The sequence below is a fragment of the Centroberyx gerrardi genome, chromosome 1 (assembly GCF_048128805.1).
Source record: "Centroberyx gerrardi isolate f3 chromosome 1, fCenGer3.hap1.cur.20231027, whole genome shotgun sequence".
Taxonomy (NCBI): domain Eukaryota; kingdom Metazoa; phylum Chordata; class Actinopteri; order Beryciformes; family Berycidae; genus Centroberyx; species Centroberyx gerrardi.
Window position 1 is genome coordinate 19189349 of NC_135997.1, and position 13123 is coordinate 19202471.

The window sequence follows — 13123 nt, forward strand, 5'->3', positions numbered from 1 at the left end:
ACCCACATTCACGCACTAGTAGCACCGGGGTCACGGTCGCGTGTGTGTGTGTGTGTGTGTGTGTGTGTGTGTGTGTGTGTGTGTGTGTGTGTTCCCGGAGGGGGTGGATGCATGCCTCCGGCTCTTTGTATTAATCTGAACTTGTTGGTGTGTTTAGTGGGGAAGCTGTGTGTTTCTAGTCGCGGAGGCCGAGTTTTCGCCCCGGGTTTGAGGTATACGGAGGCAGAAAAGGGGGAGCATTGTTGGAGTCCAGCAGGCTTTGTACACCAGCTCTCTACCCCCTCCTGGTTGGGACTTTTGCAGAGCAGTGAGGCGAGGTAGACAGCGTGTGTCACTGTACAGTTTCCCCGATAGAGTCCACAAGAGGAGGGTTATCTAGTTAAAAAAAAAAATAAAAAAAAAAAAAAAGAATTTATAAGCCTCTTGCTGAGACACGATGAGAGTTGATTGCTGTTTATGAGCCCGTAGAAAACAAAACAAAACAACAACAACAAAACCTTTGAAAGAAACCCAGGAAACGGTGCGTAATGCTATAAAGGAGTTGTAGGCCCAATATCATGGCGAGGCTGTTTTGTTTGAATTTATTTTGCCAGTTGCTTTTGGAAATAGGCCTAACAGAGATTAAATAAGTCAATAAATAAATAAAAATAAGTGTCCCGCGTCAATTCTAATTCATTAGTTTGGCAGCAACATTTAGGTTAATTCTAAATGTAGGGCACACATGCAGATAGGTCTAAGTAGGCTACATCAGTATAGCTGTGGCTGTACTAATATATTGTTTTGCTTTGTCCTAGGGAGACATTAAGTAGTGAAAACGGCAGATGATTGACTAAATTGTTATAAAGTGGACAGACAACTCTGTTTCCAGGCAAGTTTAATACTGAAATACATACATACACTGAGGATTTAACAGTTCTGTGAAATTGATAACACACCAATATGGTTTAAGCACCAGACTATCCGCAAAATTGCTTGAAATTCAAATTGAACGAGATGAGAAATCTTTGTAAAAATGTTGCAAATCATTTGACAGTAAAGCTTTTACATGTGGGTTTGTGATTTGATGCTAACCAGCTTTGTTATTTCCCTGTGATGCTTAGAATACCACAACCAAGCCACGTGGGAGTCTGGCGTAGCCTCAATGATGCAGAACAGTAAGTTGTTTTTACATATTTTTTATTTTTTTTGTTTTGAAACTGTGATAACAACCGCAAGTTCTAATATGATTGCATGGAAGCAACACCCACTGACATTATGCACTGGTTGTTAATACACAATAACTTATATTGACAGTGCTTTTGGAAAACTTTGGGGAAAAAATAAATAAATATATATAGATATATCTAGGCTTATATTTGCATGACTTTGAGGTGGGGCGAAATATTCTCAGTTGTTTGATGGCCGTTTCATTGCTGTTAATTTATTCTTTGCAATGATAGGTAGGCAAGTTATTATTGAACAAGTTAATCATATGTCGTCCTGTTCGAGAGAGAGAGAGAGAGAGAGAGAGAGAGAGAGAGAGAGAGAGAGAGAGAGAGAATAGAGGGGGTTGGGTTGAAAGGGAGATTTTTGTTTCTGCTTGAGTTGGTATTAAATAATTGCACAGCCGTCTGCATTAGCGTTAGAGCTGGCTGCCAGGCTGCATACAAGATTAGCTGCGTAGAGAAGCGCCCTGCATGAAACATGAGGAATAGCAATAATGTCTTATGTAGATTAGTCCATATTCTTCATGGACAGACAGCAGGAACTAAAAAGAAAATGCTCATATTATAACTGCAGGCCTCACTGTTAGGTGCAGACTCAACTCAGCGCTAGATAAATATTAACAACCATATTGTCGTGGGTGCCAATCAGGAAAAAAAAACAAACATCGTAGATTCAGTTGCTTTTGCCATAAGGCCTCTGTGTTTAAAATGGCCCATGAGTTTAATATTGTCTTATTACTGGCGTATTGAAACAAAAAGGATAAACATGAAACATTTTCTCTCTTGCTGCTGGACAAGAGGTGTATGACATCTGTGATGAAGGTGTGTGGAATGATTTCCTCCTATTATTCTCCTCACCTTGATGACGTGTCTGTGCTGTAAACTGTGCGCATTAGTCAAATTCTACTGTTTGAATCCAATGTTAGACCATGTGACAAAGTTGGACTGTTTTGATGTCTGGAGGTGTGATTCATTTGGGAAACATGTATGAGGTGATCTATGATGAACAGCAAAAATACTTTTTTAAAAGCTGGTAACAGGCAAGCCTAATTCTGTGGGCTTACAGTCTCTCAGTATCAAGGCCTTAGCACTATGCTTTGATTGCGCAATCACGGAGGATTTTTGCTTGCCAGTTGTCCATTATTGAGATGATGGGGCCTTATCAAAGCTGCGTACAATACCCTCTGCTCCTGCTTTGCTGCGGATTGATGTTAATGGGATGCTCCCCTGGCTTGGCGTGTGATGTCTGGTGCGAATTGCCGAGGAGATATCATTGGGCCCGGCCCTTTGGGTTGTCTAAAGGTCGCGACGGCCTCGGTGGCTTTTGTGCTAATAACTCCTGGGTGTATATGGTGGGGAGCGTCCAAATTGACACCATATGTTTTCCTATTAGTCGACTTGCAATAGAATACAAGGCGCATAATCAGCGCCAGCGGGCGAGATCGACTCTGGGCACTTTAGGGAATTGTGCCATGATTAAGACTTAACCTTAGGAGAGTTTGATTTTTATGTGATGTCCTTATCTGACGGCTTTATCGATCTGGAGGATTTATATGATAGTTATAAATCAGAGGTGATGGAGCAGCCCTGGAAAACCCGCAGAGCACGACTGCTTAATGCGGGCAGGCCAATTTCAGCGTAAGAAGTCTATTAATTCCACTTAATCCTGGAATTACCAAAGAGCAAGAGGGATGATAATGGATTTACTATTAATCAGATCCACGTTGGAAGATTATTACACGTAGTGGCCAAAAGGGATGTGTAACTCAGTTAAACAGATTTATTTTTTTACTCCAAACAGCTATAGGCCCACATGGCTCGTGCGCATATAGGCCCTTTTGTCCATTTATAAAGAATAAAGTCTACAGTTTAAAGCAGAGTCCTGTGACATATTTCTGTGCAGAGACAGCCTACCGATTGCACACAACAGGACTGCAGTGGCTGTGAGCATTTGTTGTCAAATACAAACAAGAGGGGAAAAAACTGCATGTCAGTTTTAATATGTTAAGAATCTAGGCGCGCCCTCGTTTCTGTGACCGCGCGTAGCCCCTGGCCACCTTAAAACGAAGTCTCCCTCGGAGGGTAAACGAGTAGCGTCCAATTTTGTCTGAGTGATATCCAAATGCAGACAGAAAGGGTCGTTTTATCATGCTACTATTTGTCGTGACGATGCGATTTTCAAAAGCAGAGCGGTGTCATAAAGTGACATGCCTGCCACAAGTGCTCCAACTGATCTTTTCAATTAGCCTCCCATGCATGATCCGAGGCGACTTCCGCCTATTTCCAGAAATTAAGCTCAAACTTGACGTGCAGCTAGCTTTATTTTAAAGACAAATGTCAGGCAGGCTCATCATATTTTCCCCCTCTTCTATATTTGGAGCTTATTTATTGCTAAGGAGCCTCTGCTCCCGGAGTCAATGTACCGGGCGGCAGCGCAGGGGAAGGGAGCGGAGAAACAGAGAGCAGCTCAGGCACTCCGGGGAGTCAGCTCTCCCATTTGGCTTCAGGTTTGCGGGCTTATTCTGTGCTTTGCAGGGCTACCATAGTAAGATTTACGAATACTTTCCAAAAACGCATACTTTTAGACGATAGCATATTATAAACATTGTTATTTTAGGGCTTGTATCCTATGTGATACCCGTCTTGGTGATGCGTAATTATGCTGTGCTTTGCAGAACTATCATAGAAAGGACTTTCCGATTTACAGATATTTTACCAAAAGCCACATTTTTGGATGATAACCTATTATATTGTTATTTTAGTGCTGGTGTTATATGTGGTGTCCGTCTTGCTGATGCGTAATTATTATTTTGGGGATAGTTTATGAGTGAGGTGCCCGTCTTGGTGATGCGTAATTGTATGAAGGGATGGATAACGGTGCAAACGTTTTAATTCCGAAGTGTTTTTTTGCCGTTTTGTTAAAGGCTTGTTAGAATTTCCTCGGGGCAGAGGATCGTCTGAATTGTTGATTTCATTAGTTGAATAGAGATGTTTTTGGTCCAGCTCATTTGAAGCTACTGACGCTTAATCGATGTCCTGCATGTGTTATTGAATTACTGCGCAGTGATTGTCTCGAGTGGAGCTTGTACCGAGCGGGATTAACAATTTGTTAAACTATTCGGTTACTTTTATACCCCAATTTAAGACGCTTTTTATAATTATACTATATGACAGTTTAACTTTTTTTTTTTAAGCCCACTGCAATTAACCTTCCTTTCTATACTCCCTCCATGTTTCATCTTTAACTCGGTTATCCTGAACGCTTATACCATTCTTTTCACCATTAAATGAAAATCATTTGCTTGATCACATATGCTTTTATTGGACTCGTAATATGGTGTGATGACTGCGATGCTTTTGTCTCCATTTAGGTCACAGTGGCGTAAACCAGCTTGGCGGTGTGTTTGTTAATGGTAGACCACTGCCGGACTCCACCAGGCAGAAAATAGTTGAACTTGCACACAGTGGTGCTCGACCCTGCGACATCTCCAGGATACTGCAGGTGACAAGGACACTTCTCTTCTTTTTTGCATAGGAAATTGACTTATATAGGCTTTTTCTTTTAGATGCATGCGTTCCAAGTTCTGTAGGCTTACTTTAAAAATAAAGCAAAACAATCCAAAATAGGAGTGGCATTATGGTATAATATTCACATAAAATCCATGTTGCCTGTAGCCTAAATGTTATATATTTTCTGATAGTTTTTTTTGAAGACAATAAAATTATTCTTAAGTACCGCTGTAAATGTAATGAGGCCGAGAAAAAGGAAAATAGCCTGCCTGCTCTTATCAAGAACAGGTTTATTGTAGAGAGTGCCTAATATACCATTCAAGGCATATTTTCTGTGTTTATAGACCCATGATGATGCAAAAGTCCAAGTGCTGGACAATGAAAACGTAAGCTGATAATTGTTTGAGCCATCTTAAAAATTTCGCAAATAGTCCTAAATAATGTATGTGAATTGTGTCTGTTGTTTTCTATCCAGGTGTCCAACGGTTGTGTGAGCAAGATTCTTGGCAGATACTATGAAACTGGCTCCATAAGACCGAGAGCAATAGGCGGCAGCAAGCCCAGGGTCGCCACTCCAGAGGTGGTCGGGAAAATCGCGCAGTACAAGCGGGAGTGCCCGTCTATCTTTGCGTGGGAGATCCGTGACAGACTTCTGTCGGAGGGGGTCTGCACCAACGACAATATACCCAGCGTAAGTGTATTGACTGTAAGTTATGTGCATGATTTAATTTGCCACATGAAATGACTTTTCTCGTGCAGTGGAGGAAAAAGTGATGGGCAACCAACCATTCAGTCTTATTATATACACTGCATTTGAAAGTGTAGGGACACGTATTACTGCATACATGTGATCACCCAAACATTAGTCATGAGGAACCCGTTGTGCTTTTATTTATTTTTTTTGCATCTTTCTGTCCTGACCTGCTTATTTTTAAGGTGTGTGTATGCATGACGTGAACCTGTGCGCACACGCATACCCACATCTTTGTGTCGGTGAGAGGTCGCGTGCCTACAGGACAACAATGCTCTGCCGTTGCGACTGAGACGAATCCTAATCCTCACTTCTATCGTGTTTTATTTGTCATTCAGGTGTCATCGATAAACAGAGTCCTCCGCAACCTGGCTAGTGAAAAGCAACAGATGGGCGCAGATGGCATGTATGACAAGCTGAGAATGCTCAACGGTCAGACAGGAACTTGGGGGACCCGGCCCGGCTGGTACCCCGGAACATCAGTGCCAGGGCAGCCCAACCAAGGTGAGCCTCATTATCACACAGTGGCAATAAAGACACCTTGACGCATGTACAACTGTATCGATATACACATTTGCTTAACGCATATGAAAGTGGGATACATGTGAACTGTGACTGGGCCTTTAGACCCCGCTCATTTGGCACTTGGGATCTCCACCTGACACACAAGCGTTTAAAACCACAATTACAAATTTGTTAGACTTACATGTTTAAAAGCACAGTCTCAATTATTTTGAATGTGACAAAGCGGTTGTTTTAGGCTGGATTCATAAGGTCTTCACAAAGGTCACCATACAGTGGCACATATGATTATTAATATTTTCTGGTGGGGTAATATTCCAGTTGCACTGCTACATTTAAGGTCCCGGTCCACGGCCCTTATTTCAGGAAGGTATTGTATTGGCATGCTTTGATGAACAGAACAAGACCCCCAATTAAGACTAGTCGATTAGAGGATGTCATGGGCCATGCATGCAGTCTGAATGCCTCTACTGTCCCAGACATGGATGTGCGTGACAGCGGCTTGTCCTTTCAGCGGAGGTGTCCATCCAACAGCCTGCATTTTCCTCCCCTCCTGATGGGGAATAGCGCTGGAAAGCTGTGTGCGGGGATATTAGTACAAAGGAATGTTTTCCTTCACACGCAATGATTGGTTATGGGAACGGCCCGCACTACGTGTAATTGCTCATTAGAGAGGGCTTTGTCTCTCATTATGGCAACATGCAGGAGTGTGGAGATGGTAAGGCTGCTATGGAAATGTTCCACTTCAGGGAGTTCCTGTCGGCCTACTGGCCAAATACAAGCAGAAATTAGGTTTTCTTAAGAAACCCACCTGCACGTTTTCTTTGCTTCTGAAATTCATTCATGAAACAAGTTTCACAAGGAAGCATTATGTCTGCTTTATATTCATCAGGACGGGAAAATGCAAGTGCTGGAATTCATTCGTTGCAAATAATAATTTGCATTTGTTTGATGACCATTTGGACACGTGGGGCTGTTATCAACAAGCAGTAAAGCGGAAAGGATATTAACAGCTAAAATGATTAACTTCATTTTGGAAACACATTACTACTTGGCTACTAAAAATAAAATCATTATTGTATTACTATTATTAAGTTATAATAATAATATCATAATAACAACAACAACAACAATGATAGCTATTATTATTATTATTATCATTATTTGTATTATTATATTAATTATTGGATATTAATTAGGCCTAGTATTAATTGTTAATATTAGTATTATATTAATAGAATAACATCTATCTTATTTATTTTATTTAGTTATACTGTTGTTGCTGCTATTATATCAGCACAAATTATATTAGGCCTAACTCTATTCCCTAAATACTGCTACTACTAATTAGGCTAGGCTACTTGCTATTTCTTTTACTATTTATTATTACTATTATTCCTTATTACTTACCATCCAATATTATTATTATTATTTTTATTATTAGTAGTATTATTGTTACACGTTTGCTATTTGATTGTTGTTTTTAATTGAATAAGCATTTAGGCAAGCCAGTTGTCTCAGGGGAACGAAAATATGTTTTCCATGCGACAACCGAGTGAGCAGATATAATGGATACATGGAGAGTGACAGGGCCCCAAAGAAGACAACTCTATCCAAAGAGAAAAGAATAAAACTCTTTACCGATTTTGTCTTTTATCTCTTTCTCTTTCTCATTCGTTGGCTATATGGCACTAAATCCCGTCTATAGGATTTAGTCTCTCACTTTCTCTTTCAGTTTTAAGCGGTTTCTCAAGAGTGTTTTGATCCGGTCTCAGCAGCTGAAAGGTGCCGCAATTGGTTCGGTATCTCTTTTGCTGCTTTTCCGCCTCACTGGTTGAGACATCGTGATACTAAAGAATGAGTTTATTTCCCAGCGCTTTTATAAAGAAAACAAATCCCAACCTAGCGTCAGTGGGTCTGGCAGACGGATAATAGGCTGCACATTCACTCCTTTTTATGGATTATCCGCAGTGAAGAAACAAATAGCGTGGACGCAAACTATTGGCCTATAGAAAAATACTTTAGCCTATTTTGCAGCCAGAGAAAATTGTCAAGAAACTTGTCGTATCTACTTTCAGGTTTCCCCCAATGAATCGACAAGACTTTTACATTTAGCTACACCAAACCTTTGTCAGGCCTACGGCAAGCATGATGCACTTTACCCTGCAGGAGAATTATGAGCAAATGTATAAATAGTGCAACTTGTGTAGACTGTGCAAACTATTCCCATAATTTCTAACTATTTCCTAAAATCTGGAAAAAAAATTGGAAATTTAGAGAAATTAAGTTATTTGAGACTAGTAAATGTCTTTGCTCTTCAAGAGGCGGCGGCCTAGTCGCAAGCAGCAGGTCTGAGGTTCAATCCCAGCCACAGCCTTGTGTCCTGGTGAAGTGTCCTTGAGCAAGGCACTGCACCTCCTCACTCAGAGTGCGTCGCTCTGGTTAAAAGGGCCTGCTTAAATGCCTAAAATGCAAATGCAATCTGCACACAAAAGCAGAAATGCCTCTTCTTGATTTCGACCAATCGCGCGAGACATCAGTCAGATATTACATAAACCACTCTGTGACTATCAACGCACCCCCTGCTTAATTTCACATTAACTTCTCGGTGTGATAATGATGTCCAACAACAAGACAGACATTAGTCGATAAGCCTCGCCCTGCAACTGAAGGGGCCTTTGGGCCCACCGCGGACAACCAGGAGCAGTGAATAGATTGGCCTTATTTTGGTTGTTCAGGGGGTTGCATGCTCTCTCCTCACTCATTTGTTTCCAATTGAAGACAGAAATCCTGACTGGCGTGTAGCTGGCCGGGGGACGTGATTAATGATGGTAGTGGATAAGGGTTAACACACTGGACTCAAAGCTCTGTTGACTGGGATCCTCGTGTGCACAATGCCAAAGTACTATAGCCTGTGCGCCTCCAGAGAGAGAGGATCCTTTTGTCATCTCCTGCAATAGCCCCCCCCCCCTCCTCCTCCTCCCATATATTACACCCACCAAGGCTCGCTGGTCGTCCCTGGCTGTGTCCATAGTTTAATGGTTTCCCTTACTCCTGAAGGCATTGTATCATTGTGAAAAGCGTCTTCTCCTATTCAAAAGTTGGTGGTCACCTCAATGGCTATACCAACGCCCATATGGGAACGACCATTGAGGCATTGCTCTGCTCTAAAAAAGGGGGCTAGAGAGTTTGGGGTTTTAATACATTTCATAGGCTCTGAAAAGGGGCTCGCCACATCTTGTCACATTTCTCTTAACCTTTTGAGAACATACGCCATTGTTGGGAAGCGATAAGTTTGTGCAGCCTCTCCCTCGCCAGGCTGTTTTTCCCACAATATTTTATAAACAGTGTTAAGTGCACAGCCATTTTTTTTGGATATTGTTTCTCTTTTTTTGTAAGGAATCGCCTATGTGATCTTGAAACATTAACACACATTAGCAATCATTTCTCAGATTTTGAATTAAATCAACCACGATAGGGGCTTTAATCCCGGTAATTAATGATGTCGCACCACGGGCTACATAATTTGCTGTAGGCTGATAGAACATGAGACGCGAGAATGAATTATTCAATTAGCCTAATTAAATGTATATTGTTATTATATTTTTGCAGATGGCTGCCAACAACAAGACGGTGCAGGAGAGAACACAAACTCCATCAGCTCGAACGGGGAGGATTCAGATGAGACACAGATGCGACTCCAGCTGAAGAGAAAACTACAGAGAAACCGCACGTCCTTCACTCAGGAGCAAATTGAAGCACTGGAAAAAGGTCGGGACGCACTAATCAATGAATAATTTATATATTTATATCGGGCATATATTATCCACTGTTCTTCCTCTTCTTAATGTTATCACACAGTAGGGTATTATTATTCTTATTAATAAACCACACACACAGACATACACGCACCTTAGTCCAAATTGAAAAGAAACATAAAATTCCCTTTAAGCTGAGTGAGATAGTTCAGTGACTTGATAGGTCAAATAATTTATCACATTGATCAAATAATAATATGTTGTCAGTCATCATCAGTCATTGCTCCAATTTGTTTCCAGAAATGCAGTTTATATTAGCGGGTTAAGAAGTTTTGGTTGCAAATGATATTAGATGCAGGAGCTTTGCCTTAAGGTTTAGTCAACTGACGCCCCTGATATATGAATTCATTTAGCCTCGACCTATAATTTATTGCTTATTTACTAACACTTTTATTGTGTGATTTCTTGCATTACAGAATTTGAAAGAACTCATTATCCTGATGTTTTCGCGAGGGAGAGACTAGCAGCGAAAATAGATCTGCCTGAAGCAAGAATACAAGTGAGTGAACACACTTTTTTTCGGGCTGCAAACAAGCGCTCGTAAAAAAAAAAAATAAAAAAAAAAAGTGGTTGTATTGAAACTAATTGTTGTGATTTCGTGTAGGTATGGTTCTCAAATAGAAGAGCAAAGTGGAGGCGAGAGGAGAAGCTGCGGAACCAGCGCCGGCAGGCCAACAACTCCTCCAGTCACATCCCCATCAGCAGCAGCTTCAGCACCAGCGTCTACCAGGCCATCCCACAGCCCACCACACCGGGTAGGGACACCGTGTCTCCGTTACACCCCTCCAACACACACAAAAAAAATATCTTATAATCTTAAAATCTCTTGCCTTAAAAAAAACTCAGTTAGTCTACATTTCCTGTGGACGATCAGAACAAAATAGCGCTTTGACAGCTTTTTCTCTCTCAAAAAAATCAAAGTAGTGGAATAACCTGCTTGTCTAAGCTGTCGGCTAAGAGGACGACGACTAATTAAGACGAAAACGCATCGGGGGGTGGTGATGGAATATAGTTTTTGGAAACTTCAATATGATACTTAGAGGGGGTGATAACGGTAACGACTTGTTATTTTGATTGGTAACTTATCTTGCTACTCAAATTGAAACTAATTTGTTAGCCCACACAGCTGGGAAAAGTAGCCGAATATATGTACTGTAAAGTAGGCTAGTAGCTAACAAGTAACGCATTGCCACCCAACACTGTTCATGAGATCGTCTGACAGAGAATCCATATGGAAGATTTTTAATTATTACTATGTGTAGCCTACATGTTAATATGAAGTGAAAAGAAGAGGCCTTGTTGGCTGTGCGCTCTAGTTCACATGAAGACGCGCTGCTCGTTTTGTTTTCATGGCTTAAGCACCAAAGATGGTTGGTTGAACAAAACTTCTCAGCTGACAGCTGATTTGTGTAATTAGCGCGTCAGGCGCGAGGGCACAACGGTAGAGCTAAGACGCATGCTCACAAGTCAATCACCTGAGCCACATATCTGTCGAGGCCTATCAGTCTGTCAAATAAGGCGTCACTTTACGCACGCACTACTTAACGCTAATGAAACGGTCTCTTACACTGAAGCACTGTGTGATTTCAGCAGCTCTAATCACATTTCTTCCCTCATCCTTACAGTGTCTTTCACTTCGGGGTCAATGCTGGGCAGACCTGACACTGCACTCACAAACACCTACAGTGCGCTGCCCCCCATGCCCAGCTTCACCATGGCAAACAACCTACCTATGCAAGTAAGTAAATGACCATGATCCTTACTAGTCATGCTTGTCTATATTAACTGTGTTAAAGATAGATGTCTTTTAAGTATATTATTCTATGAAATGTGAAGAGTGGAATCAAACACAGCATGAGTAAATTGAATTGAATTGCCTGGCCAAACCAAAGTCTTCCTTAAGATATATATTTTTTGAATTAAAGTTTAGCCTTTATAGTCCTCATAGGATCATAAATAAATCTGCAAATAAAATCAAGTCACTGTCATAGGTGTTGCTGACTGACAGGCCTGCCTATGAAAGCTGATAGCATTAAAGGCCCTGCTGTACAGACTACTGAGCTGAAAACTATGGTTGGCGAAGCTAATGTAATATTCTCTCCCCATCTATAGCCCAGCCAGACCTCCTCTTATTCCTGCATGCTGCCTACCAGTCCGCCTGTGAACGGGCGGAGCTACGAAACATACACGCCCCCTCATATGCAGGCACATATGAACAGCCAATCAATGACCACTTCTGGTACCACCTCAACAGGTAGGCAGAAAGTTCATTGTTTACCAACATGCTTGGCAGCTAATGCAAACAAATAGCACACTTATGGATTTATTGATTTAATATCTGCCACCTTTCCCGTAATTAGGGGGTACTGCATAGCCATGCATACATGCCTTGATTCATAATCATTCATAGCAATCCTCCTTTTCCTTTCCTTCTATTTGAGAAACTTCATGGCTTAATAGATCTGCGGATCAATATCTCTACATAGCATGCCATTTTCCTTCTCCAATTGCATGAACGAAGCTCATTTCATCTCAGCTCGATGCCATCATGTCAATCCAACTACTCCAGCCCATAGTTTAGTTCCACCCCATTAGAATGCTGTTACAGAGAGCCATATATACCGGTTATAGTCATGAAGAGTTAATCATGCATAGCCACATTTCCTCTGTGCTAAATTGCTAATTAATTTGATTCATTTGCTGTTGTACTCTCTCTGTTTAAATGCCATTGCCGAAGCCTCAATTTATCGAGCTTGCAAGCATTTTACTGTGTAACCATGTGCAGACCATTGTGACTCATTGCGGCTCCACTGCTCCTCTACCTATTTGCAAGCCTTTAAAGTACAATGCTCTGTGCTATAAGGCTAAGTAGTGGTAGCTGTCACACTAACTGTGCACAGTGCATCCACTCATTTAATTTAGCATGTGCTCCATGTTGACTTCTGGGCCATTTTTACTGATGTCGTTCCTTTTTGTCTCTGCAGGACTCATCTCTCCTGGAGTGTCTGTCCCTGTCCAAGTCCCAGGGAGCGAGCCTGACATGTCTCAGTACTGGTCAAGACTACAGTAGAGAGAAGAGCTACTTCACCCTGTAACTACCCACTCCACCATCGCCCTCCGGCAGTGTTCCTCACACATACACAGCAGAGGAGAGTAGAGAAGGCGAGAGAGGGTAGAGGAGAGAAGAGGAGAGGAGAGGAGAAGAGAAAAGAGAGAGACTCTGGGAGAGCCTTGGGACGTCTGGGCTTTGTTTTTCCAATGGGACTGTGTGCTGTTCTGTAGCTCTAGGCACATTCATACGAGGACTTGGAAGAGAG

General features: G+C 41.7%; 1 protein-coding gene across 12 annotated transcripts; it reads left to right on the forward strand.

Moving 5' to 3' along the window:
* Positions 1-1129: 1129 nt before the first annotated feature.
* On the forward strand, positions 1130-12876 carry pax6b (paired box 6b). 12 transcript variants are annotated; one of them, XM_071907050.1, is made up of 12 exons: positions 1130-1154; positions 1998-2027; positions 4577-4707; positions 5060-5101; positions 5191-5421; positions 5805-5970; positions 9601-9759; positions 10223-10305; positions 10411-10561; positions 11432-11544; positions 11919-12060; positions 12791-12876. In XM_071907050.1, the coding sequence occupies exons 1-12, from the start codon at positions 1142-1144 to the stop codon at positions 12874-12876; spliced, it is 1347 nt and encodes a 448-aa protein (XP_071763151.1). In that variant the 5' UTR covers positions 1130-1141. The 12 variants fall into 12 exon arrangements, with proteins under 12 accessions (XP_071763151.1, XP_071763139.1, XP_071763140.1 ...); XM_071907038.1 differs by having other exon boundaries at positions 2004-2027; XM_071907039.1 differs by having other exon boundaries at positions 2004-2027; positions 5191-5406.
* Positions 12877-13123: the final 247 nt, after the last annotated feature.

Excerpts from the sequence above, each read along its gene's own strand:
- pax6b (XM_071907050.1), top strand. Across the intron at positions 9,760-10,222 it reads AATTGAAGCACTGGAAAAAG|AATTTGAAAGAACTCATTAT; the intron begins GTCGGGACGCAC and ends CTTGCATTACAG. Across the intron at positions 11,545-11,918 it reads CAAACAACCTACCTATGCAA|CCCAGCCAGACCTCCTCTTA; the intron begins GTAAGTAAATGA and ends CCCCATCTATAG.